General features: G+C 39.3%; 1 protein-coding gene across 1 annotated transcript in view; it reads left to right on the plus strand.

Annotated features, from left to right (window-relative positions):
* The window catches only part of JAKMIP2 (janus kinase and microtubule interacting protein 2), a 240,955-nt gene extending 216,551 nt beyond the window's left edge, over positions 1-24,404 (plus strand). Inside the window, 2 exon segments of the mRNA XM_043987296.1 lie at positions 3,422-3,492; positions 20,663-24,404. Coding sequence (XP_043843231.1) covers positions 3,422-3,472 — 51 coding nt within the window. The 3' untranslated portion in view covers positions 3,473-3,492; positions 20,663-24,404.
* The last annotated feature ends 2,831 nt before the right edge of the window (positions 24,405-27,235 follow it).

The following is a 27,235-nucleotide window of genomic DNA, read 5'->3' on the forward strand; positions in this document are numbered from 1 at the left end:
TCAGTCATATGCCCTAAGGTATATGAGAATAAGATTTAAACTGAAATACAGGATTGCCAAACTATCTCCAGAAGGCCAATTTTAAAAATATATATATATATTTTTAATACAATAAAATTGTATTTAAAAGCATAAAAACCATTCTTAACTCATGAACTGAAGAATTAGGTCCAAGGGCAAATGCTTGCATTACCACCCTCTAGGATAGGGCCAGGTAATTTGCCAGGCCTTGGCAGATTAAGTCTCTTGATTTTACAGATGAGGGTGCTAAGGCTCAGTTATGTCCAAGGGCTTCATCAGCACCTAGGTTCATACACTTAGAACTAGAAAGAACCCCAGGGCTCATATAAGCTCCTTAATTTAAGTCTCAGAGAAGCTGAGACTTGCCCAAGGTCACATAGCTATTAAGTGGATGAAATGGGATTTTGAATCCAGGCCTAAAATGACTGATAGTTCTTTCCAATGTAGCACTCTGATTCTCAAATAAAGCAGATTGTCCTTGTTGTATCCTCATACAACTATTTGGGCACCAGCCCCACTCCAAAACCTGTGGTTCTAGCTTCTGATCTTCTGATGAACAATGTAGGTAATACTTCTAATTCCCTTCCCATTCCAGATCCCCTCACTGATGACAACAGCACATTCCTTACCAATCCCACCCACAACCGGGCAATGCAGGGAATGTTTGCTATATCTACACCAAAATTACTCCTTTGAGGTCCAAAGAACTTAAGCAAAGGCTTTCCCTAGAGGACATGACATCTTCAAAGATAATTAGAATGGTCACCAAAATTGGGCATCTGGTGAGGCATTTATCACATGTTTACAAAATGACAGGGAAAAGGGAAGAGGAGCAGGCATTTTAATTCTGGCAAAGTGAAGAGTTAAGGAAGGCACGGTATGAAATGGAAAATACAGATTTTGTACTGAATAGGAGGCCACCTGATGGAGCCATAATTCAGTGGGTGTTTTACAGCATATTTGTCCAGTATAAAACTAAGGGACAGTCTAGTAAGGCATTAAGTTCCTCAATGGGAACAGCCTAAAACTATTTTTTGGTGAATGCCTATATCTCTTTATTGTTATCATTTAGGAATCTCAGAATCATTTGTCTTTGGAAGGCTGAGATGCATATTTGAGGATGTTGATCTGACCTTTGATGTGAATTATAATTGGTGGCCTTTTGGTAACAATGTTAATTAACATAACTCCTATCCCTATCCTCATCTCTGATACCTAGTGGTGAAGCAGAAAATCAAATAATTAATTGATCACAGAATCATAGGTTCATTGATTTAGCGTTCAAAGGGACCTGAAAGGCCATCTAACTGAACTGCCTCCTTCTGTAGATAAGGAAACTGAGGCCCATAAAGATCAAGTGATTATTTGCCAGGGTAAATCCACATTTTTAAGCACATGCTATATTCTAGGCAGTTTCAAAACTCCAAGTAAGTGTTGGAGATAAAAATACAAAAGCAAAAAAACACAAAAACAGTCCCTAACTCTAAGGAGCTTTCCAATCTAGCCAAAGGACATAGGAATAGATAGACAGACAGACAGATAGATAGTGTATGTATATGTATATGTGTGCATGTACATACACATGTATGTGTGTGCACACACATACATATATACGTGTGTATACATATACACATATATACTTGTGTATGTATATAGAGAAAAAAGAAAAGTAAAGCTTGATATTTAAATGTAGAGATAGATATATACATTTAACTATAGAAATAGATAACATCTCTATATTCATATATACATATACAGATTGTATATGTGTGAATGTATGTCAATATGTATGCATACATACATGTGTGTGTGTACATTTACAAGAAAATTTTGGGAGAAAGGCACTAGCACCTTGGCGGGGGGGGGGGGGGGAATCAGTACTGAATAGATAAAGATCAGGGTTCAAATTCTGACTGATATTTATTACCTGTGTGACTTTGGACAAATCACTTTTTTCCTGGGATTCAGCTGCCTTATCTATAAAAGGGAAGGATAGGGTTAGACAAGATGATTTCTAAGGGTCTAGTTCTTGGTTCTATAGGCTAACTCTTAAGAATCAGAAATAATACTCACCTCCTGATGGAGACGTGAACTATGCAGAATGAGCTCATACCTTTTTGGAACAGTCAGTACTTGCCTTATTTGTTTTGACTAAGCATACTTGTTACAAGGATTTTTTTTTTTTTTAGCAATTAGGGAAGAGAAAGGTAGAGATAGGTTTCCCCTATAACAACAAAAAAAGAAAAATAAGAAGAGAATAGAAGGAATGCGAGAAGGAATCACAGACAAATAGGACAGCTTTGAAAGTTACATGATGAATATATTATATACTTTTTTTTACACTGGATCTTCCTATTTCTCCAAGCCTATAAGTTCAATTTATCCTCCTACTAATTGGCATGGAAGCTTTGGCCTATTTGTTTCTAACTCAGGTCAATTTGCTCCTTCTCTAGCAGCCTGGTGGTGCCCTATTCCCAGGGGGCTCACCATATTGGTCCCAGACAGTGCAGATAACCTTAAGGTTTAACCCACTTCAGCTCACAACTCCCATACTCAAGTGATCCATCTACCTCAGCCTCCCTGAAGCAGAGAATATAGGTGAGAGTCACCATGCCTGCCTAATATTTAATTTAAAAGAAAAGCAAGGTCTATGTAATAGAGATTCAATTTCACATACAAATTTTCTGTTCTACAAAATGTATAGAAATGCTCATTTTATTTGATGTGCAGTTTAGAATTTAGAAAGAATGGTGAAAATTTTAATTTGAAATAAAGATAGGGGGCAGCTAGGTGGCACAGTGGATAAACCACTGGCCCTGGATTCAGAAGGACCTGATTTCAAATCTGGCCTCAGATACTTGACACTAGCTGTGTGACCCTAGGCAAGTCACTTAACCCTTATTGCTCCACAAAAACAAAAACAAAATAAAGATAAAGAAAAAATTGTTTAGAAAGAAAATAGAAATAAACGCTAATCAATGACAAAGTGAAAAGAGGTTAGGAAAAAGGTTAGGAAAATCTGGGTTCTGCTCCTGGCTCTGCTATTTAATGAGACAGTGGCTTTCTATGAATTGCTTTCTCTCTGGGAGTTTCAGTTTTCCAAGCTGTCAAATGAATAGGTTGTTTAAGAAGTGCAGATGATTTTTAAAGTTCTGACAATTCTGATATTCCTTGTTCTATGTGAATAAACATCAGACTTCTAACTTTAAGGTCCCACAGTGTTCATATCCCTACTTGAGCTGGCAGATGAAAGAATATACTCTCAGGTTGAAAGGGAAGATGGTATCTCCTTAAGCAAAGGTGCCAACTGCATAGTAAATGAATTTTGACAGATTTAACACCTCCTGAAAGGCATGGCAAAAAGTGGGATTTACATAATCTTCTTCTTTTTCTTCTACAGTTTCTGTTCCTATTCTTGTTCTTCTCTCTTGCCTTTATTCTTTGGCCTTGATGTCAAGGTGCCTCTTAAAGGTAAGATGCTATTTAGTTCTCAAAATATGGTACCAAGGGGATAGTGGATGAGAAATTCAGCTCTATTTGAATGCTATGATGTTGATGCTCAACTTCATACTTATTAACCAACAACAGCAAGGTGATAAAAAAATTGCTGCTCACTTACAGTGGTTCCCATCAAGTGGTTCCATGAGCCTCTAGGGGCTTCACACTAAAATGTCTTTAATGGCACTGTAAGTAGGAAATAATTGCAGAATATATTAGGTTACCCTGGAGGCTCATAACAGGTTTTGTTGTTTTTGTTGAAAGAATTTCACAGAAAAATAAAAGGTGGGAACCACTGCCCTAGTATATTGAACTTCCTATAATCAGAAGGAAAAGCCATTAGGTAATGTCCAAAAAACAAGGTAATTGGGTGGTATATAGAAAACAGTATTGATATGGGAGCCAAGAGTTGTATCCTAGTTGTGCTTCTTTCTTCTGCTCCTACCCACACCAAGTCATTTTATTGGGAAGTAAAATGACACAGTACAGCTTTTTAAGAAGGTCAGATAGACAAAAGGTATCTCTGCTCCTTGACAGTAAGGAGTCATGACCAATGTGAACCTCAGACAATTAATCTCTGCCAGTCTGTTTCCCCATCTAGGCCTCCCACCATAAGTAACAAGCTGATTTTGCTTTTTTCAAATGAGATCGTTTGACATGATCTCTGTTTCCTTCCAGCTTTCAAATTCCACTATTCTGGGAACAGATCTTATGTCTATTTTCTTATTCTTCTTCCCTATCTGCTATTTTCCAGATTAGGAATATAAAGAAGTAGAACTGGGGCAAAATTTCAAGCTGATATCTCTTCTAAGAATAATTGGTCATAGCGATACATTGACATCCCCTATATCTGACTGACTGACCTGGATGGAGGAAATAATAGTTATTGTGATTTTAGTAGGGGTTTAACATTCTACATTTATTGATAACTTTTTCAAGACCTTTTTCTTAAAATCTGATTTCATTAATAAAACTGACATAAAAGTTGTGCAAACATTCATTAATAGGTACTGCTGTCAATAATACTTATCATCAGGTGGAGACATTTTAATAACCAATTTATTAACTTAGCAAAGACCCATGGTATTGGGGGCAGCTAGGTGGCACAGTGGATAGAGCACCAGGCCTGGAGTCAGGAGGACCTGAGTTCAAATCTGGCTTCAGACACTTAACACTTACTAGCTGTGTGACCCTGGGCAAGTCACTTAGCCCCAATTGCCTCACTAAAAAAAAAAAGACCCATGGTATTAAAAAAATACACAGTGAGCCCCAAGCAGTCACTGTAGCATCTTTATATATCTTTTATATAGTCAGGATGGATACAATGGAATTTTACAGCTGACAGAAGGGGAAGGTAAGGATTTATACATGAAAGAACTGATAGCAGAATGGGAAAAATCTACTCAGGTACAATTATAAACTAGTCAGTAAATACAAGGGATAAACTCTATTTTGCAGACTCACCATTAACAAAGGAGCTATACTTAATTATTACTTGACCTGCTTATCTTAAGTGAATAGAGGTAATAAAGCTGAGCCAGAAATTCTTTTATGAATAAACTGCCAGAGCTAAAGTTTGATCTCAGCTAAATTCTGCAAGCACTACCTAGTCACATGACTTGCTGTCAAGGAAATAATGGTAACAAAATCAATACTGAAATTATCTTAGGACATATCCTTCCACTGATGCAAGTCATATTTATTCTATACCTAAGTATATGATTTCAGGAACTGATGGCTATAAAAATTTCCTCTTCTGATGAGCATCCAGACTGGTGAATAGCCTCCTCACCCTTAGATGGGTTACTCTTTTGATTAGTAACTCTATTCAGAAAGCCTTTATTAATCACTTAGCTGATACAATGACAAATACAAAAGTTCCTGCTGTCAAGGAGCTTACATTCTACTGGGGAGAATAACATGTAAACAGGAAAACAAATATAAAACATATCTAAAATAAAGTCATGGAACCAATCATGAGACCAATAGTGAAAGTAGTTATAACTTGTTAGGACTTGCCAGATATTGTGCTTCAGGGGGATTGATTTTGAGAATACAGGGTCCCACTGATGACTTAATGCGGCACTAGAAAGGGACTTTAGTGGAGACATCATCAATAGAGCAATCGAGATTGAATAAAGCAGGGAGGCCAAGCTGGTTGAAGGCTCATCTTCTAAGATGATGATTCTGGAACAATCTTGGCTGCTCTACAAAATTATGTTAGGCAGAGATTTTTCTGAGTTGGATGCTGTTTGATATCTTTGTCTATGACTTATACAATGGAAGAGAAAAACCATGCCCTCTCCACCCCATGGATGATGTCATTCCTGCCTGGAAATGGAATTAACTGTCCTGAGGGCATTCTGAGATGTTTTTTAGTCCAGATGCAGAAAAAAAATGCAGAGCAGAACTTGGAAATATTCTGGGAAAATAATTTCCCCATGTGGTCAACTGATTATACTCATACATTCTAAGGAACGTTCTTATCCACATTTACTATTCTCCTTTCAGAGTGTTTGTTAACATCCTCTAAAGACAAAAGAAAGGACCCTAAGCCTTGAAGTTGCTCAACAATTCCAAAATAGCAACTGGGGCAAGGGTGTTCATCTTGATAGATGAGTCTAAAGTAAAAGTGACATACACAAAAAGGAAAAGCCATCAGAAATATTGCCAACAATTGTGATAAAGTTCATTTAGAGATGAAGACAAGACAGGAAATTCAGGAAAGAAAATTCTACTTACTACCTGTGGGACTTTGGGCAAGCTGATTAATCTTGTCACTTAACTACTTGCTGATAATGAATTTGTTCTACCTGCTGCAAATGGAACAGAAATGGTCAACCTGGTGAATTAGCTCGTCTACCAAATTTTAAATAGTATATTCAGATCCTCCACTGAAATCCTCCTCTGATGTCTCACTATGGTATAGAGATAATCCCAGGTTTCTAAATACTAGTCCTAAAAAGCCCAAGATGTGGTAGGTCCCACCAAGCCATTCTGGCTTGGATTATGGGTTCACTGCCAGGCTTCCATTAAAGGAATATCCTTTAGACACTTAACCAATCACTCAGTCAATAAACATGTATTAAGTGCCTGGTGGGAGGAAGCTAGGTGGTGTATGAATAGAGTGGAGTCAGGAAAACTCATCTTCTTGAGTTCAAATCTGGCCTTAGCCAGTTGCTAGCAGTATGATTCTGGTAAAGTCACTTAACCCTGTTTGCCTCCATTTCTTCATCTGTATAATTCACTGGAGAAGGAAATAGCAAACCGCTCCAGTATCTTTGCCAAAAAAACCCTAAATGGGGTCATGAAGAGTCAGACACAACTCAGAATGACTGAATAACAACAAAAAGTGTCAGGAGTTGTGCTAAATGCTAGGGATAAAAAAGGAGCAAAAAACAATACCTTCCCTCGAGGAGCTTACAATCTAACTTCTCTAACCAGAGTGGGAAGCAGAGTTAGAATTGGGAGGGAGGGGGTGGTGGTGATGTTGGAGTAGCTTCTGAAAATTTTGTCACCTATTGGATAAGTAACTGCACCATTGGACTAAGGCCCTGTAGTACCAATCACAAACCTTTGAAGCACTGAAGTATAAACTCATGTGTTTGTATGTATGTGTGTATACATACACACATACATATATACACACAAAAATTGTGATTTTATCAACATAGTGGACTATCAATGAAGAAACTCTACCAATACAAATTGGTATCTGCTTGGTAACTTATAATTTTAGAGTTGCCTACACATACACATATGTGTATGTGTTGAGATGAATGAAAAGCCCCAGAGACAGAGTTTCTGCATAATTAATAATCAATTTATTCATTAGAATAGCTGATAATCAATAAACTAATGGTCAGTGGATTCTCTAGATATCCAAAGACCCCTAAGGGAGACACTGAATGCCTTAAATATTTTTTTGAAAGGAATGCCCCTTGGGGGCGGCTAGGTGGCACAGTGGATAAAGCACTGGCCCTGGATTCAGGAGTACCTGAGTTCAAATCTGGCCTCAGACACTTGAAACTTACTAGCTGTGTGACCCTGGGCAAGTCACTTAACCCTCATTGCCCCGCAAAAAAATAAAAAGAAAATAAAAAAAGAAAGGGAATGCCCCGGCAAGAGAAGTTAACCCTGATTGGTGAACAATTAATGAGGGGGTGGGCTAAAAGTCTTCAGCTCCTCCTGCTGAGAATGTGACCTGATCATGAGACTAAGTCACCCCCAGAAATCTGGACAAAGAAATACATCTCTACCCAGACCACTTGGTTGTTTTTTTCTTTCATGAGTTGGGTTACCCTAAACTCTAATGGAAGGGTGCAAGGACATGGGCTTAATGCTTTGGGGCTGAATTCCCTAAATGAGATTCTGTTTACACTTTAAACAGAACTAAGGTTTTCTAGTTGGGTACCCAACATTGAGGATTGTGTTCCCAGAGGATTTGCGCAATCTCATCTATCAGCCTCGTCCTTGAGAGACTGGCTGACTCAACTATAGGGGCTAGGCCCTGAATGAAGAAATAAAGAGAAAAAAAACCTTAGTCCTAATTTAATAATTAGTTATTAATATAACAGGAAGAATAATTTCCCTAAGCATTATGTATATACATAATACATGTGTCTATGCATGATACACATGCATATATGTAAATTAGCCCATGTGGCTTCATTAGTGTAAGGAACAATGAAGAAACTCCCTCTGTCAGGCAGGTTGGCTCATGCTCTGTGATTTACAATCCTACAGTTATGTGCGAGCACTACATTAAGGAATGTGTCTAGGATTATACATGTACATGTTCAGAGGTGGTGCCTGAACTCATGTCTTCCTGACTCTATGTCCAACTTTCTACCTATTACCTCCCATCTGCAGACACTTAATGTAGCAGACATGCATATTGTCATCATCGCCGTCTTCAGAGAGTTTATAGTCCGGAGGGGGCTATAAGACAAAAACAGGTATCTATCATACAAGGTAAAAATAGTAAAGCTTAAGTGTCATTTTCATTGGTCCTGAAGAACCCCCTCCCCTATTGGATTGATCCCTACAGAAAACTCATGGAAAAACATGAAAAAGGATGACAAAGGATGAGGTGGTACAGAACTAGAAAAAGGACTGGCTCTAGAACCAGAGGACCCATGTTCAAATCCTACCTCTGATGTTTACTACCTGAACAACCTTGGGCAAGTCACTTAAACTCTCTGGGCCTCTATTTTGTTATCTGTAAATTGAATTAGATGGCCTCTGAGGACCCTGACAACTCTTGATCTATGATCCTGTGTTGTGGAGGAGTTGCTATCTGGATCATTGAAGGGAGTTTCATGCCAATCAAACTACCACTTCACTGGAAGAAAGTCATGTGAAAGTACAATGAGACTTTTTTTTAAAAGTACAATGAGAGATGCAAAAGGACTATTGGAATTTAGAACAAATGGTCAAAATCAATAGCCCAACTATAATAACACTTTCATGCCAAATGATGAATGTACAAAGCAATGGCTGGGATTGAGGGGGTAGGGAAAATAAGCAAATAGTTTTTACCATATTACCATTTTTAGTTTAGTGCAGTGTTTAGAGCACTGAGCCTGGAATCAGGAAGACCTCAGTTCAAATCTGACTTCAGATACTTACTAGCTGTGTGACACCAGGAAAGTCCCTTAATCCTGTTTGCCTCAGTTTCCTCATCTGTAAAATGAGCTGGAGAAGGAAATGGCAAACCCCTCCAGCATCTCTGCCAAGAAAACTCCAAATGGGGTCATAGAGAGTCTGACATAACTGAAAAATGACTGAGCAACAACAAAAACAGCAGCAAAATATTACCATTTGCAGCTAAATGATAGTGACTCATTTGTGTCTCTTTTTCTAAATAAGGTCTTGCAAGAGACAACTTAAGAAAAAGCTTTTCTTGAAGTTAATAAGGACCAAAGACCAGATGATCTTGAATATTTTTCCACATTCTCTTGTCCTATTCATTATCGATAACCAATCTTAGATGACCAGCTTTCAGTAGCTTCTTGTCCTGTCCTGCAGTCAAAATCCTTAGTCTTCTATTTGGATGATCTGATAGTAAAAGGCTCTGCTGTTCAGCTCAGTTCTGAAGGATAAAAAGAACAAGCCTTGGAATAAGAAATGACAATGTTGGTACTTACTCCATCCTCCCCTTCATTCAGTGAGATCGCACCCTACCCCCATGCCTTTGCAGAGGGTCATGAGCTGCTATGGCTTTTAATTTAAAAAAAAACAAAACGTATCATCCAATTTCCAGGCCTGTGATCATGAGCTCTCTACACTTAGCTCATGACCTCCTGGGCTCAAAAGTCTTGGGTGGCCTCTTATTGCGGAAAATTATAAAATACAAACATCATTTCATTCTAACCTATCTTCCCAGTTCTATTTCTCCTTACGTTCATGTTTTCAACATGCTAATCTATCAATTAGATTTTTCTAATTTTCTTAGAGTACATTGCCCCTATCCCTTCTACCTTGTCTCATGCTGATTAACAGAAATTACTTATCTTCCTCTCTCTTCCCTCCCCATCCCTGGTCATTATATCATAAGCTACTTGGGGACAGTGACTGTGTAATTTCTCATCTTTGCATCCCCAGGGCCAAGCAGCACTCAGAATAATGTCTTCCAGCCAGAAGATGCTTTAGTTAATGTTTGCTAAACTGGCTTGAATTAAACAATGCTCAGAATTCTAAACATACTTTATTAAATTCTCACTAACACCCCAAAGCCAAGGATCCTTCCATTCCCATACTTTTCCCTTTACATAGCTTGTTCTCTAGCTCCCAAGCTCTAAATCAAGAAGCAAATTCTTTATTACTAAAAATAATAATAGTTCCTTAATATCTGGGCTCTGGTACCCTTCATCCCTACTATCAAAACTATTCAACTACTATGTTTTAGTTGAGTAATGTCTACCACACTAACTTAAGTTAGTATTTAATACTTGGGGAAGTAGGTACCCACTAACCTAGTCACAAGGAGAGTCAGTGATGGAATTTCTACACCAGCAAAGTTGAGCATTTTCTTCCAAAGTTCTAATGACTTAAAGTGGCCATTTGACTTTTCTGTGTTCATATAAATGCAGCTAGATGGTGCAGTGGATAGAGCGCTGGGCCTAGAGTCATTTTTAATGAGTTCAAACCTGGCCTCAGATGCTTACTAGTTGTGTGACCCTGAATGAGTCAAATCACCCTGTTTGCCTCAGTTTCCTCATCTGTAAAATGAGCTGGAGAAGGAAATGGCAAACCACTCCAGCATCTTTGCCAAGAAAACCCCCAATAGGGTCACCTGATTGAACAACAGCAACAGAAATGCACCATCAAAGAGAATTGCTCTCCATTTCACCTTTCTCTCGTATTATGACTTCCTATATTTATATCTGTGTGATGGTGATACTCCAAAATAGAGTGAGAAGAGAGAACTTTCAACAACCTGTAAGTCACCCAAAGGCTTCTTATGTCACTATATTCTCTTGTGGTTTTACTAGCCACTCAAAACAGGATCATAGAAGTAGAAGGAGGCAAGATGGTAGTGTTGATAGATCATTAGATTTGGAATCAGGAACACCTAGGTTCAAATCCTGCCTCAGACATTTTCTAGCTGTGTGACCCTGGCCAAGTCACTATACCCCCATTGTGTCTCAGTTTTCTCATCTGACAAATGGAGATGTTGCATTTAATGGCCTTTAAGGTCCCTTCCAGCTATTAATCCATGATCCTATAATCCCTAATTGGAAAGGACCTCAGCTAGTCACCACATTTTATAGATAAGAAAACTGAAGCCCAAGAAGATTTAGTGACTTGCTCAATGTCAGGAGGCTATGGCCATCATTACACTGTTCACTTGATGATGTTACTATGTTTATTTGTTGTTCTCAAAGAGGACCATGACATCAGGGTGATGTCATGACTTGCACTGAATTAGATTTAAGTGAGGCAGGGCTGTGCAAGGTCAGCAACCTCACTCTCTCCTCCAGAGCCATCTGGGTCCAGTGGCAATATATGTTATCAAGATGACTGGAGATGGCCCCTGATGCTTAAGGCAATTGGGGTTAAGTGACTTGCCCAGGGTCACAGCTAGTAAGTGTTTGAGGTGAGATTTGAACTCAGGTCCTCCTGACTCCAGGGCCCCTATGGTGTCACTAAAGATATCACTTGTGGCTGACCCCATTGCCATACCTATATAATAATTGTTCTAGATAGGCTCTGAAAAATGGCATCATGGTGATTTTAACCTGTGGTGCTTCTCAGACCCACTTTATTCCACTCTACAGAAGTGGCCTGTGTATAATAACAGCAGAATTTAGTATCCAGTATGTTGAAATGAGGGGATGGATTTGTACTGCAATCAAAATCCTCCATTTTCTAAGGTCCTCTAAGAGAGCATCTAGAGTTTCTTACAGCTCCAGATCTATGATCCTATGAGTTCCACATACTGCCAGAAGGGAAGGTAATCAAAAGTCATGCAACTCCCTTACTGTAGTTTAAAATAACTTTACCTCCCTCCACCTATGCATTCATCCTCATTCCAATAGAACAAACATCTGTGATTGCATCAGTGTAATTACTCCTTCTTGGGATCAAAGTCAAGAACTGCTCTCTACCTTAGTAAACAGTCTTCAAGTGCTGCTGAAGAAAATGTGTTCACTGGGGCAGCTAGGTGGCACAGTGGATAAAGCACTGGCTCTGGATTCAGGAGGACCGGAGTTCAAATCCGGCCTCAGACACTTGACACTTACTAGCTGTGTGACCCTGGGCAAGTCACTTAACCCTCATTGCCCTGCAAAAAAAAGAAAGAAAAAAAAAAGAAAATGTGTTTGCTGATCATCTTCTGTACCCTTAGCTACTAGGCACTTCCATAGATAGTACAGATTGCCTAGAGCATAGATACATTTGTACTTATAGACTTTAGGCAGCTAAGTGGCACAGTGGATAGAGACCTGGGTCTGGAGTCAAGAAGACATGGGTTCAAATCCAGCCTCAGACACTTACTAGCTGTGTGACGTTGAGCAAGTCCCTTAACCCTGTTTGCCTCAGTTTCCTCATCTACAAAAATGATCCAGAGAAGGAAATGGCAAACCACTATAGTATCTTTGCCAAAAATAACCTCAGATGGGATCACAAAGAGTTGGACATGACTGAAATGACTCAATAATAACTCAAAGCCTTTACAATTTGGTGAGACCTGTCAAGGGCTTTGCTCACATAGCTTTAGAGTACCCAAGACTCCTTCCACACTCCAATGAGCTGTCAAAGGAAGACTTGAATAGGATGTGCCTTCCAAACAGGAAATGAAAGCTTCTTAAGGTCAGGAATTATTGTCAATTTTTGCTTTTATATCCCTAGAGAGCCTAGGACATACCAAGAGCTTAAGAAATGCTTGTTATATCAAATTGAATTGAGGTTCAGAAAATCAGACCAAGTAATTGATACCAAATGTGTGGCAAAAAACTATTCAGTTGATCCAAGCCTTGAGCAACCATAATTAGGTTATTACCAAAACAGCTAAACCTAATTTTTTTTTTCCTGAGCTGTCATTTTAAATCAAACCCCAGATGGGAAAGAAATACAACTTAAAACATTAAGATAACATCTAATGCCCCTCAAAGTATAAGACTCTGTGGTTTTAATTGGGGGGAGGGTGGGAATCTGAGCCTAAGATTCCATTGGTATAGAGAACTGCGGGGGAGGAAATGCCCTCTGCCAATACAGATTGAAATCATTTCTTAGAGAGTTAGCCCAGAGCTCCGAGAGGCTGAGTGATGTATTTAGGGTCACACGGCCAGTTTGTGCCAGGTTTGGGACTTGAAGCCACGTTTTCCTGATTCTGAGGCTAGAGCTGTATATCTACTACCACACGCTGCCTCTAAGTAGTCCTCTGTGGTGCTCATAGAGTCTGGGACTATATTCAATTTCACATCCAAATGAATGTTAGCATTTTAAGTATTCTATGTTCAAAGTATTGGAGGAGGGGGGAGTGGCAGAGGAGCGGAAATTATGGTTTTGACTTTTATTGAGTTGTTGTTGTTTATTTTTTTAACTTTAACATTAAATAAATGTTTCCAGGTAAAGTAAATGGTTCTGATTGTTTCTTTCCCCTCCAAATCATTATCTTCAGACTTCAGTGCTAGGACTCAACCATTGTCTCAGTTAAAAGGGTTTCCCCATGATCTATCAAAGTCATTCATAAAGAAAAGGCTGAGGGGCCCCTAGCTGGCACAGTGGATAGAGCACCGGCCCCGGAGTCAAGAGTACCTGAGTTCAAATCTGGCCTCAGACACTTAATAGTTACTGGCTGTGTGACCCTGGGCAAGTCACTTAACCCCAATTGCCACACACACACACACACACACACACACACACACACACAGGCTGAGTGCCTATTTATTGGGAATGTTGTAGAGGGGATTCTTGGCAGGGAGGTAGTAGAGAGGGCAGAGAGCTGTGCCTGGGGTCAGGAAGACCTAAGCTTAAATCTGACCTCAAACACTTACTAGCTGTGTGATTCTGGGCAAAACACTTAAATTCAGTTTCATCTGTGAAATGGGAATAATAATGCCCCCCTCCCCCCTTCCCCCAGGGTTTCCATGAGGATTAAATAAAATAATAATTATAAAGCATATAATATATAAATGTTAGCTAATATTGTTATACTTGTTCCAATGTGGGTTGGACTAGATGCCCTCTGAGGTCCTCTCTCACTCTGAGATGCTGTCAGTCTCAGAGCAAAATTCTGCTTTGGTTAGACAGTCATTCTCATTTCAGAACTCTGAAGTACTTGGTCTCTGAATTGAGAACTGACTGTCTTAGAACTGGAGCAACCAGGGGTATCAAAATTATTCATAGATCTAAAATTCAGTGTGGTTGCCAAGACTGTTTGCTAACTAACAATGGCTCTTTCCCCCCATCTTATATGGCAGCCAATGGTCTTATTCAGAGAACAATTGTTCACTTGCCTTTTCCAAAAACAAGCCTAGGATCCCCCCCCCCCACTCTACTGCTTTGTTCTACCCCATCCACCAACCTCATCAGGGGTAGAAGACATGGCAATGGAAAAGGAAAAGGGACAAAGGATATAGCAAGCATCATTCCTGCAGAAAGGCAAGGCTATAACCAATTCTTGGGATGAGGTAGTATGCATCAACAGGAACTCTGAGCCTTGGATGAGATGATAGTTAGAACCAGAAGGAAGAAGAAGACTCCTAAGAAATACCCTCCTGCTCTTGCATGCAGGAGATGCCAGGCTCTTGGTGACTCCCTTAGTCCTTCATTGCTGATCATCTGGTTTGTCCTGTACAACAGGGTGACTCTCTTTGATGCAAGAGAAGGTCAAATGTTTTATAAGTAGAGGGGTAGTTTCCCTTGAGTATATCAGACTGGTTTATCAGCCTGATAGAGCCAGGAAGATCCCAATCAACAAGGCTATAAGGGTGAGGGCATAGAAGTTCCAACCAGAGAGATTATGGATTCGGAGAGTTCCAGAAAAGGGACATGGTGGGGGTACTAGACAAGAGGGGGGTCACTTCTAGAACATATGAAACCTGTTGGAGATAGTCCCCCCCCCAAATTCCAGAGGGGTTTTGGGACTAGAGAGAGGCATACAGAGACAGAGATGGAGACGGGGGTGGGAGGGAGGGGAAAAGAGAGAGAGAGAGAGAGAGAGAGAGAGAGAGAGAGAGAGAGAGAGAGAGAGAGAGAGAGAGAGAGAGAGAGAGAGAGATGAAGTGGAAGTACTTATTGTAGAGGACATTCTTAAGGAGTTTAGGTACAAAAGGCATGAAAGATATGGTATAATAGGATCAAGTAAAGGTTTTTGGAGGATGGGGGAGACATGGACATGTTTGTAGGCAAAGAGAAGCAGCTGGTGCATGGGAAGAGGTTGGAGATAAATAAGAAAATGGGGATAATAGCGAGGACAATCTACTGGAAGAGATCAGATGGAAGAGGATCACTTGTGCATGCAAAGAGATTGGCCTTGACAAAGAGAAATGCCACCTTACCATGTGAGATGGGTGAAGGAAAATATAGTGGGAGAAGACATCTGGATGATGTGAGATAAGGAGGAAAGGAAAAGAGGAAGCTCTTGGCAAATGGTGTTCTTCAATGAGATGATAGGGGAAAAGGGATCCATGGGAGGTTTGAAGAGGGTTAAAAAGTTTGAAAGAGCTGCTATGGAATTGTAAGTTAATTAGGGACTTATCGATGGATTATCTAACAGCAATGAGGGCACCATTGAGGTTGTGTAACAGAAATTGGAAGTGTACCTACTCAGGACAGTTTTTATATGATGTTCTTCACCTTCATTCAGCAGTAACAGTATAGGAATAAAAGCAGCAGATTATGGGAGTGATCCAAGGCTGAGGCTTTGTGGGGCACAATTGGTGCTATGATATTGGCAAGGGAAGAAAGGACCATATAGAGCTGAACTGGCTCACCAATGAACCATAATGGGGAAAGGGGGGAAATTTGCCTAGTGTAAGGGGAATAGCCCAGGAGAGAACTGAGGGGTCAAGGGATTAAAGGTAACAAACAGAATGGATAAATAATAGAGTTTGGTATTAGAAGTCAGAGGGAGAGATGGAAATCCAATAGATTGAGATCAGATTATGGAATTTCAAAGTTCATAACTGTGGAGGATGTACTTTTATGGGTGATGGCAAGATCAAGGATATCACTATCTTTCTGTGTAGCTAAAGTGGGGTGCAGAGTATGTATTGGGAAATGGGTAAATTTAGGAACTGAGAGGTTAGAGTGTTTGAGGAAATATCAATATGTGTTTTGAAGTCCCCTAATAAGAAGGCAGGATTTAGAGAGGAGAGAAAGATTGTCAGCCAGGCACTGAACTAATTCAGGAGAGAAGGAGAGTCTCCCAGAAGTCTGTAGACAATAGCTATCAGGACTTTGATTGAGTGGCTAGATGTAGCTTCTGTGGACCTCAAAGGAGAGAGTATTGAGTGATGGTTTTAGGAAGAAAACCAGGAAGTACCAATGGGGAGCACAGAATATTCTCCAACCTTGACCGGTGAATTGGGTGAAATGAGTGAAAATGAAGACAGTAGTGAAAAAAAAAAAAAAAGGTGACTGGGGTCGTCTTTTTTTTTTTTTTGCGGGGCAATGGGGGTTAAGTGACTTGCCCATGGTCACACAGCTAGTAAGTGTCAAGTGTCTGAGGCCGGATTTGAACTCAGGTACTCCTGAATCCAGGGCTGGTGCACCATCTAGCTGCCCTCCTGGGGTCAAGTCTTAATGAGAACCAAAAGATGGAAGGAGTGGGAAAGGAAATGATCTAAGATAAAAAGCAAGATTTAGGGGAGGTTGAGGTTTTGTTTTTGTTTTCCTCTGTAACAAACATTTCAGAGTGCACAGAAAGGTATAAGATGATCAATTCTATAATCTGTAATAGGGAAGACCCACACCTATACAATCATGAATCCCTGAAATATTTAAATCCTTTCTTCAATATATCAAGTAGTTCATATTTCATCAGTGTCCTTACTTTTTCCATGGATATAAATGGCAACCTCTCCACACCTTGGTAGATAACCTTCATGAGTGCCATGACCAAGAATCACCATCAGGTAGGCACCAATCTTTTGGAAGTGAGCATTTCCAAAATTAGTCCTGATCTCTAGATGATAGACAATCATCCCATGACTGAGTCTGCTCTTAAACCTCTTCCATTTTGGCAGAATTTTCCAGAATTTGCACTTCACAGAAAAAGCCTTTGAGGACTCCGGGCCATAAGAACACAGATCTGGACCTGGAAGAGATTTCAAATTAATGATGATGATATTTACATAGTACCCTAAGGTTTTCAAAGGGATTAAACTTAATCTGTTTGGCTCCAGAGAACAGAGCTACAATATTGTAGGAAAACAAATTCTGACTCATTATTAGAGTTGTCCAAAACCAAAAAATGGACTGCCTAAGGGAGTACATTGGTGAATTTCCCATGAAGTAGATAATAAATAGCTAACATTCATAATAACTCTTTAGTATCATCTCATAACAACCCTGGCAGGGGCGATTCTTAACACTATTTTACAACCGAGGAAACTGACAGCCAGAGTCATGCTGCTAGTAAGTGTCTGAGGCTGAATTTGAATTCAGATCTTGCTGACTCTGGGTGCAGCATTCTATCTATGGTGCCACCTAGCTTCCTCAAAGACTATGTAGTCCAAACCCCTCTTTTTATAGATGAAGAAACTTAGACCCATAAAGATTAAGTGATTCTTTGCAAGTCCAAACAAATATTATCAAAAGTAGGATTACTGCCACTGTGCCAAGTCTCCATATCACTATAAAGTAATGTACAGGTGTAAAGAGATTGTAGTAGAAGTGTAATGTGTTATTACTTGAAGATTGACAATAAAATGTCTAAAATGTACATTTACTCTCAATCATAAGATCACATACCTAGAGCTTGAGGAGGATCTTAGAGGTCATCTAGTTCAACCTCTTTATTTTACCCATAGGGAAACTGAGCCCCAGAGAGACAAACTTTCCCTAGGTCACAGATGTAACAATTGGGAGAAATAGCTTTTTAAGTCATATCATTCAAGGTGCCATCAAGTGCCCTTTCCATTCTCTGAAGAGCATGGTGCAATGGAGAAAACTCTGAACTTAGACATATTCAACCATACTTCAAACCCAGGCTCTGCCATTTATGATCGATGTGACCTTGGGAAAGTCACTGAATCTCTCTGAGCCTCAGTTTCCTCATCTATAAAATGAGCATAATAATATTAATACTGCCTACCTCATAAGGTTTTCGTGGCAAGATCATGTTTCAAGCCTTAAAATACAATCAAAATGTGAGTTCATTTATCCAAAAGGATCAGTGGAATTCACAGAATTATAGGAGGAAGAAAACTATTTGTTTTATGTTTGCACATCATCTTTTCATAGAGATCTTTCTTAAGCTGTATATTCAGGCCCATTCTTCCATAGGAGAGGAGACCAGGTTCTCAGAATCCCATGAAACAGTTCTCTCCTCAACATGCTTTCTGGGCTTTCTCAGAAAGGAAGGATTTCTCTCAGCCTTCTGAGCCTAAAGCACAAACCCAGATCTAGTCCTGAAGAAGGACAGAGAGGCAAGAATGCTCCCAGCTAGGACACATTGTAACTTCTCCATGCTGTTACTTTGCAGCTAAGAATGTCTGCAGAGCCAGTTGGAGAGTAAAGGCCAAAGGGATGCATGGGCAGGAATCACCCTGAACAACAAGCTTGTATAATGAAGGGGAGATGGGGGAGCCTGCTGTGTACTATTCCCTTTGCTAAGTGCCTTTATGTTATCGCATTTGACTCTCACAACAATCCTGAGAGGTAGATGCTGTTGCTACCCATATTTTTTGTTGTTATTGTTGTTTTAATTGTTTTCGGTCACATCAGACTCTTTGTGACCCCTTTTGTTTTTTGGCAAAGATACTGGAGTGGTTTGCCATTTCCTTCTCCAGCTCATTTTGCAGATGAGGAAACTGAGGCAAAAAGTGTTAAGTGACTTGCTCAGGGTCACAGAGCTTGCAAGTACCTGAGGTTACATTTGAACTCAGGATGATGAGTCTTCCTGACTCTAGGTCTGGGTACTCTATTCATAGCACCACCTAGAATACCTTATGTCCATTTTGTAGTTGAGGAAAATGAGACAAACAGAGGTTAAGTGACTTGCCCAGGATCACAAAGATAGTTAATTATAACTGATTTCACATTTGAATTCAGTTCTTCCTGACCAGACCCAGAGCTCTATCTACTGTGTAACCTAGCATCCTTATAGAAGCAGTCCAGTGGGGGAGGGTGACCATTGTTTGGGTTGAAGGGAGGGAGAAAAAGGAAAGGATCATGAAAAGACAGAGGCAAGATTATCAAATGAATACTTGAAAATACAGCATTTGTGGCCGCTTTTTTTTTTTTTGGTGGGGCAATGGGGGTTAAGTGACTTGCCCAGGGTCACACAGCTAGTAAGTGTCAAGTGTCTGAGGCCGAATTTGAACTCAGGTCCTCCTGAATCCAGGGCCGGTGCTTTATCCACTGTACCACCTAGCCACCCTCTGTGGCTGCTTTAAGAGATAACTTTCAGGGCAGCTAGGTAGCGAAGTGGATAAAGCACCGGCCCTGAATTCAGGAGGACCTGAGTTCAAATTCAACCTCAGATACTTGACATTTACTAGCTGTGTGACCCTGGGCAAGTCACTTAATCTTCATTGCCAGAGAGAGAGAGAGAGAGAGAGAGAGAGAGAGAGAGAGAGAGAGAGAGAGAGAGAACCTTTACTTAAAGACCTACTCTGAGGCCTCCTCATAGTATGGAGAGGACACTGGGGTCTTGATGAGATGGTACAGTATAAGCTTTAGCAATTCTTGCCCAGCTAAAAAGGCCTGCTTCAAGGACAGGTCCTCTATTGGACTTATATCTGTGTCGTGAAGTGCATAGAGTTCTAGTATTGGAGTCAGGAAGACCTGAATGCAAATGTTGCCTCAGACACTTACTAGTTGTGGGACCCTAACCTTTCTGTAGCTTAGTTTCCTCGTCTATATAACAAGTGTTGGCCTAGATACCTCTAAGATCCCTTCCAGATCCAAATCAATAATCCTAATTTATAAAAGCTCATCATCAGGCTGACTATACCCTAATGACTTTTTGTTCTACCACCATGCTAGAAGACCATGTAGAGGGTCACAGTCTGCATGAATGCAGGAAGTACTTATACCAGTGACATTTCAACAAGAGCAGAGCTTCTTAAACTTTTTTTTTTCAATTTCTTGGGCAGTCTGATGAAGCCCATGGACCCCTTCTCAAAATAATATTTTTAAATGCAGGAAATAATATGCCTTGCATCAGAAAGGAAACAAACTAAATTGAAATGGATCTGTCAAAACATTTTTTAAAAACCAATTTCATAGACTAAAGGATAAGAATCCTTGAACTGGATTTCTGTCTTTGAGGTCCCTTCTAGCTCTGGATCCACAATCCTATTATGTATGGAAATTAAAACCCTTCCTCTGGGCATTAAAGATTATGCCTCAAGGAAATCAAAGTGGTAAAATTTCCCTTTGGATAAAGAACAAAGATCAATCACTTAGAGGAGCTTTTGGCTGAAATAATTTTTCAGTGTTATTTTTCCCTCTTTCTATTTTACAGAGTAACAGACACCATGGTTGAGACCTTAGACAAGACATGCTTCCAAACATGCGAAGATGAAAAAAAATTGTTTACACCGATGGGGGAATAAATCAGACAAGAACTACCCAGTAGCCAAGACTACACCCATGTATTTTAAAGCCATTATTCAAGATTTCTTACTTGACAGTTCCTACATGACCCTGTCGAAAATCTACAATATATGCTGCATTTAATGACAACTGTAGATGTCGAACTAGAAGGAAAGAACTATGAACATATATTGTTTAAAAAGCAAAATCAAGGAACCACTTTCAGCAGGTCAAGCAAAGATGTGTCTTGGGCATGGAACCAAAGTTACAATGGAACAATATTCATTCCCCTGCTGTGCAGGGAGGTCGTTTTAATGTAACACCAATACCCCACGAAAAACCAGTTATAATAATTAAGAAAAAAAAACCCATTTTAAAAAGGGGAGGGAGGGTGGAGGGGAGGTAACAAGCACGACGAATACCCTACAAACTATGAGGAGCTATTTACAATAAAATATTAAATTTGAAAAGTCTGGTTTCTTACTATAGGGATTTGCTTTTCTTTTCTTTTTTCCTTTCCTTCCCACTCCCCACCATTTTTTTTTATTTTAAACTCAGGAACAGTGACAGCTGCAATGTGAACATAAAGAAAAACTCAATCTTTCTTTTCCTTCCACATCAAGAGACAGATCCTGTACTCTGTGTAGGAGACAGCTGGAAAGCAAATTGAGGCAATGGCAGCCAAACTCACCACCAAACTAAAGACCCCCAACATCACCAATGAGGGACATTTGCTACAGTGTGGGGATTCTTGATAATGTTTGCCTCATTGCCCTTCCTGGAAGAACAGACTAAACATCTGAACCTCCGATTTAAAGATCAAAGAAGATAGACCCTGAATTCTTACTCCTCCAATCCTTACTCCGCCAGCATGGTTTAAAAAATTCATAATCGAAATACAACTATTTAATATGATCATGGAAGCACGGGCTTCAAGGTCAGAAATCATCTCAGTGTATCTGAAACCCAAATGATGGCTGTTAGGATACTTGTTTAAGCTAGTTTGCTAAGAAGAAATTTCAATCATTTCAGTAAAAGCAAAGAAACAAAACCTTTGGGATGAGGGGATTCTACACACAGTGGAATTTACTACAAAGAGGAAACAAGGTATTTGAAAAGGTAACTCATACCCTTCTAAAAGCGTCATTGCTTCAACTATGAGATGTTGTTCCCTTGCTGTTTGGAGTGATGATACTTCACCTAGATAAGCCACCATCTCCAGGTGGCTCCATCTTGGAGAATGTATGGAAAAATGCATTCTCAAAGACATTTTAAGTAGCTCAATATCCTAGAGACAAACAGATGATCAAGATGTTCTTCCAGGTCATATAGTTCTGGGCTCTGGGTTTTGGTATTTTTTAAAAATCACATGAATGCTTTTGAGAGGCTAATTTTATAGTTTGTTTACTGTATATAACAAAACAACCTCAACTTTTCAAATCACCCAGTTTTTATTTAAGGGGTTAAAATCATCACATACAGAGATGGTGTATATTTGGGCTGAGATCTCTACAGAATTCTCTTGCAAAATGCTCTTTTCTCCTAGTGCTGCATGGGACAAGTGTCTAGCTCCTCAGCTTTAATTCAGATCAGTATAGAGGCAGAAAAGAAAGAAAGGACAGATAGCTATGTGAGTAGTAAGAGCTCATTCCTGAGAATCTGGAGTTTTTGTTTATTATTGTGGTTTTTTTCTCAGCTCAATCACCTTCTCAGGCTCCCTTGGCCCATCACTTAACCTCTCTGTGCCTCAGTTTCCCCATGTGCAAAATGGGGATAATAATTGTGCTTGTTTATCAAGTCCTTTGCAGTCCCTGGGACAAAAAGGTGCTTTTTAAAAAGTACCAAGTGCTATATAATTGTTCTAAATGCAATATCATTTGATTTGGGGTTGAGAGGGAGGCGCCTTTTTTAGAGTCAGAGCATCAGTTGAATGTCAGCCAAAGTACTGTAGTACTGAAGTGTTTCCATGAGACTGACTAAGGGTGTCGCTAGCAATAAATTATGGGAGACCCAATGTCAGAATCCTTATCAACCCATAACATATATGCCATGCATGTTCTTGGACAGGATAGAAAAGCTTGTCACTATAATGATAAGTTTCCTCATTCCCTAGTCTTCCTTCGCTATGTGTGTATAATTTCATAAAGTTTTTTTTTTAAAACTTACCTTGTATAAGACAAAGTAAAAACAAACAAACAAAGCATTGATTTGTGTGAGGCGGGAACCAGACCTAGAAAGTCAAGTAATGTGTAATACTGGATACAAAGAAAGGAAATACTCAACCCTACCCTTCTCCTCAAAAGAATGGTTTCCATAGCAGAGGTTGATGTAGTTTCTCTAGACTACTTGAAAGACCATTTCAGTGATGCTGATGTATCATTGGGGATGAGGGATTGGAGAAATTCATTCTCTGTTCAACAGAACCTATGTCCTAGTAATGCCTCATTCCATTTGTGTTTGAATAAAGTAGGATATTATCTTAATACTCCTTTTCAGCCTTTATCCTCTCACTGATCCATGAAGGATATTACAGAATCCAGTGAAAATTCAAGTTGTACCCAGTACTGAACTTGAAGTCAAGGCAGTTGGATTCAAATCCCAGAACTTCTAGTCATTACTTTTATGTGGCCTTGGATAAGTCACTCTACTTCTCTGTAGAACTTCAATTTTCTCATTTATAAGATGAGTTTTGGGGAAAATCGATATGCGAAATCCCACTCAACTTTAATTCTATGATTATTCCTATGTCTACCACTATAAGCCCTCACCAAGGAGTGAGTCAAAGCAATGACCTTGCCAGTTGAGATAGACTATGGTAAAAGGAGAAAAAATAAAATCAGTGTTTTGCCTTGTACTGTTGCTCTAACCTTTATACTATCAGTAATGTGATTTTGGTCATCTATATGTATATAGCAGATGGGAAACTTGAATCTTGAATTGGCATCTCTAAAATATTAAATGAATGAGAGGAAATACTCCAATGCATCAGATGTATCTTATAGAGGATTTATGGAAAGACATAAAGGAGCATTGCACTAAGGTTAGGTGGCATGCATAGGTTCCAATCTCTTGAAGAGAATGTCCAGATGGACAAAGTCATGGCTCTCTTAAAGAATAGACCATGTTGATTAGACCTGCAATCCACTGAATTTATGGAAGGTCGTGGACAAGAATTGCACAAAATGGACAGCTATGAATGAGTTACCATCAGCATCCATGGTGGGCATATCCATATTGATGAGATCATGGATCCATTGGAATATTAGAATATCTGCCTGACATTCAAGTCATCCATCTCTTTTCCCTCACTCTTCTACATGAGTCCACTTTATTCCTGTGTAGAAATTATCATGGTTATATGTCTCAACCTTCTTAGACTTTTCACACACACAGACACTCACATGCAGAATTTATCTCTATGGATATTGTAGAATCAGACCTGCCCATAGAAAATTACCACACAAGCCTTCTAGGGATTACTTGGAGGTTTTCACAAGAAAGGACACTTTCCCTAACATAGCTAGGGAATTTCTCAGGACAGTGGTCTCAAAATTGTCTCCCCTTTAAAGACGTTTGCTTGGAAAGCCAGAAATTAAATTTACAATATTATATATGACCCAAAGATTTGGTCAAGCCTCTTTAACTCCAGCCTGTTTTCCATACCTCACAACGCACCCCCCCCCCTGCCTCTCCTGGCCACTCACAGCAATACAGAAGTGCACTACGGCCAAATGAATCTTTGATCTATGTGTGCTTCTGCCACAATGTGGAGAGATAGTGTCAATTACATTAAGTTGGCTAGGTTTCATTCTTTTTTTTAAGTTCATATGTATAATTTCATTAGTGTTGGGAACTCTAGGTGATGCAGCTCAGTAACTTTCTATAACTTCATGGTCTCAGAGAGTTACTTGGAATGTTGGCATTTTAAATGACTTAACTAAGGTCACAGAGCTAATGTGTATCAGAGGATTTAAACCTAGATATTTCTGACTTTGGGGTCCAACTCTCTAGACACCATATCACAATGCTTCTCATCTCTTGTTATATAGGCCATATCCAATCTTAAATCATCTAATCTATCCCTGCTCTTTGTAGCTCATCTCTTTTTCTTTATCTCTTACTCTCCTGACATGTGTGCCACTGAGTTCACAGCATTCATTTCTCTTCAGCATTCATTCCCTTCTCTTTTCTTAGTGAGCAAATCATACTTTCTATAAAAGAAAAGAAAAGAAGCTCTGGGGTAATTAGTTAAAGGGAGCATTGCACGTGCACATAAATGAAGCACTCAAATCAGCATATTTTAAAGTGAGGGAAGAGGAAAACCTTTTAAAGTAATTGCACTTTACTGCACTACTGAAAAGCATTGCTCACATTACATCAATTGCCTACAAAAACCATTTGAAAATGATACCCAGATCATTCTATTCATAGCTATTTTTAGAGCTTGCAGAAAGAATTTCCAAGTCTCCTTTAATCAGTGCCATATGACTAAAGCCATTGGCAGCAGCATGGGTTTGGTTTTTTAAAGAGAGACTAGTTTTGTTTGGTTTGGTTTGAAATGCCACCTTCCTCAATGCCTTCATCAATTACCCAGATGGTATTAGAAGCAATCATTCATAGTTCTCCCAGTTTCATGTGTCAGAGATCAAGTGAAAATTGCACATGGGTTTCAGTAAGCAGTGTGTTTATGTTTTGTTCTCTATCGATAGGGGAAGTACATAAATAATTGTTTAGTTGTTGTTTGTCCTTTGTTTTTAAAGAGGGCCATGATTTGTAGTGAATTGGATTTAAATGAGGGAGGGCTATGCAAGGTCACCAACCTCACTCTCTCCTCCAGAGCCATCTGGGTCCAGTGGCAAGATATATATCAAAATGACTGGAGATGACCCCGGATGTTTAAGGCAATTGGGGTTAAGTGACTTGCCCAGAGTCACACAGCTAGTAAGTATCTGAGGTGAGATTTGAACTCAGGTCCTCTTGACTCCAGAGCTAGTGCTCTATCCACTGCGCCACCTAGCTGCCTGACTGTTTAGTAAATTGCCAATGAATCTGCCGATAACAGTATTTCTTTCTTTTCAACTAGTTTGGAAGAATCTCTGTACAATTTGTGCCCTTGTTCTTATACCCACCATTGTCTCTTTCAAGTTGTCAACTCTGTGTCTCTTCTGTAAGTGGTCTGTGTATATCCCCAGCGTTTCTCTTCCTTCCATATTGAATATGAGAACACACCTTTGAATATATGTGTATGTTCATGGAAACTATAAAGGATATCCTTAGCATTCTCACATTCCTCTTTAAATTATTTGAGTTATCATTTTAATTTGCATCCCCAGATGCATGGAAATGTATGTGATTTGTTCCTTTTCCAAATATTTAGCATCGTACATATTCTGGTGTTGTTTTTTTTTTTTTTTAAACATTAATCACATACCATTCCTACTGCAAAAGAAAAGCACTGAAGTACAGGAAGAAGGGAAATCTGTCTCAAGTAGGCTTTGTATGATCCACTATACATCTTTTTGTTCATTCAACAACTTTTTATTGAAAGACTACTTTGTACTATTCTAGATTTACAGTTGCCAAATTCATTCTGTGACTTCGGATTGTTCACATTTTCATTTATACTTTTAGATATCCACAAAATAGAAAAAGGTCTTGAGCACATTGGGTAGATCCTTTATGAAAGATTTATAAAAATATGGACAAGAGTTGCTTGAGATGAGAGGGTAAGGTATATGCTCTGTATCTCTAGGGTGGGGAAAGAAGGGGGAGATTTGTGTTACATACTTATGAGATTATGAGGTCTATTGAAATAATACTATATTTTACAGATTTGGAATTACCTTTCTAGGTGGAGAACAACATAAATACCACCATCTTGATTTAGTTTGATATTAATTAATTCTTCCTCACTGGAACCTTGTAAACATTAATAAAACTATATCCTTCCTTGGTAGCCTTAGCTTATAAGGGTAAGACAGGATAGCGGGACCTTGGCAGAGAAAGCTTTTATTTTGGTCACCTGCCTAACACAATTTCACCCGTATGATATCTTTCATTTTGGGTGCTCTCTTTAAATCCATTTTCTGTTGTCTTTAGAGCAGAAGCTAAATTATGATATTTGCTGGTACCTTTAATGAGAGAAGATGGAAAGGGTGACAAAAATAATTTTGTCTAAGATTTAGCCCCTCGTAGAAACTTAGAGCGTCCCAGTGTGCACCACAAAATGTATAGTGCTCTGAGAATGCATTTGCATGTGGTCATCTTTATTCAGTATGTTTGGAGAGAGGGGAAATCTATGCTAGCAATGCAAAAAAACTTATCATCCTCTAAAGATTGAGCCCTAGCTCCTAACTACAATAAAGATTTTTACCTAGCTGTGGCATTGCACAAACTGTGCCTCTAATTCATTGGTCCTTACTAGCTGTATTAACTTTCTACCATTAGCCAGAATGAAGTAAGTTCCCTTTTTACACCCATTCTGTATATAGCTTGTCCAGAT

Source organism: Dromiciops gliroides, chromosome 2 (genome assembly GCF_019393635.1).
Source record: "Dromiciops gliroides isolate mDroGli1 chromosome 2, mDroGli1.pri, whole genome shotgun sequence".
In the NCBI taxonomy this organism is placed as follows: domain Eukaryota; kingdom Metazoa; phylum Chordata; class Mammalia; order Microbiotheria; family Microbiotheriidae; genus Dromiciops; species Dromiciops gliroides.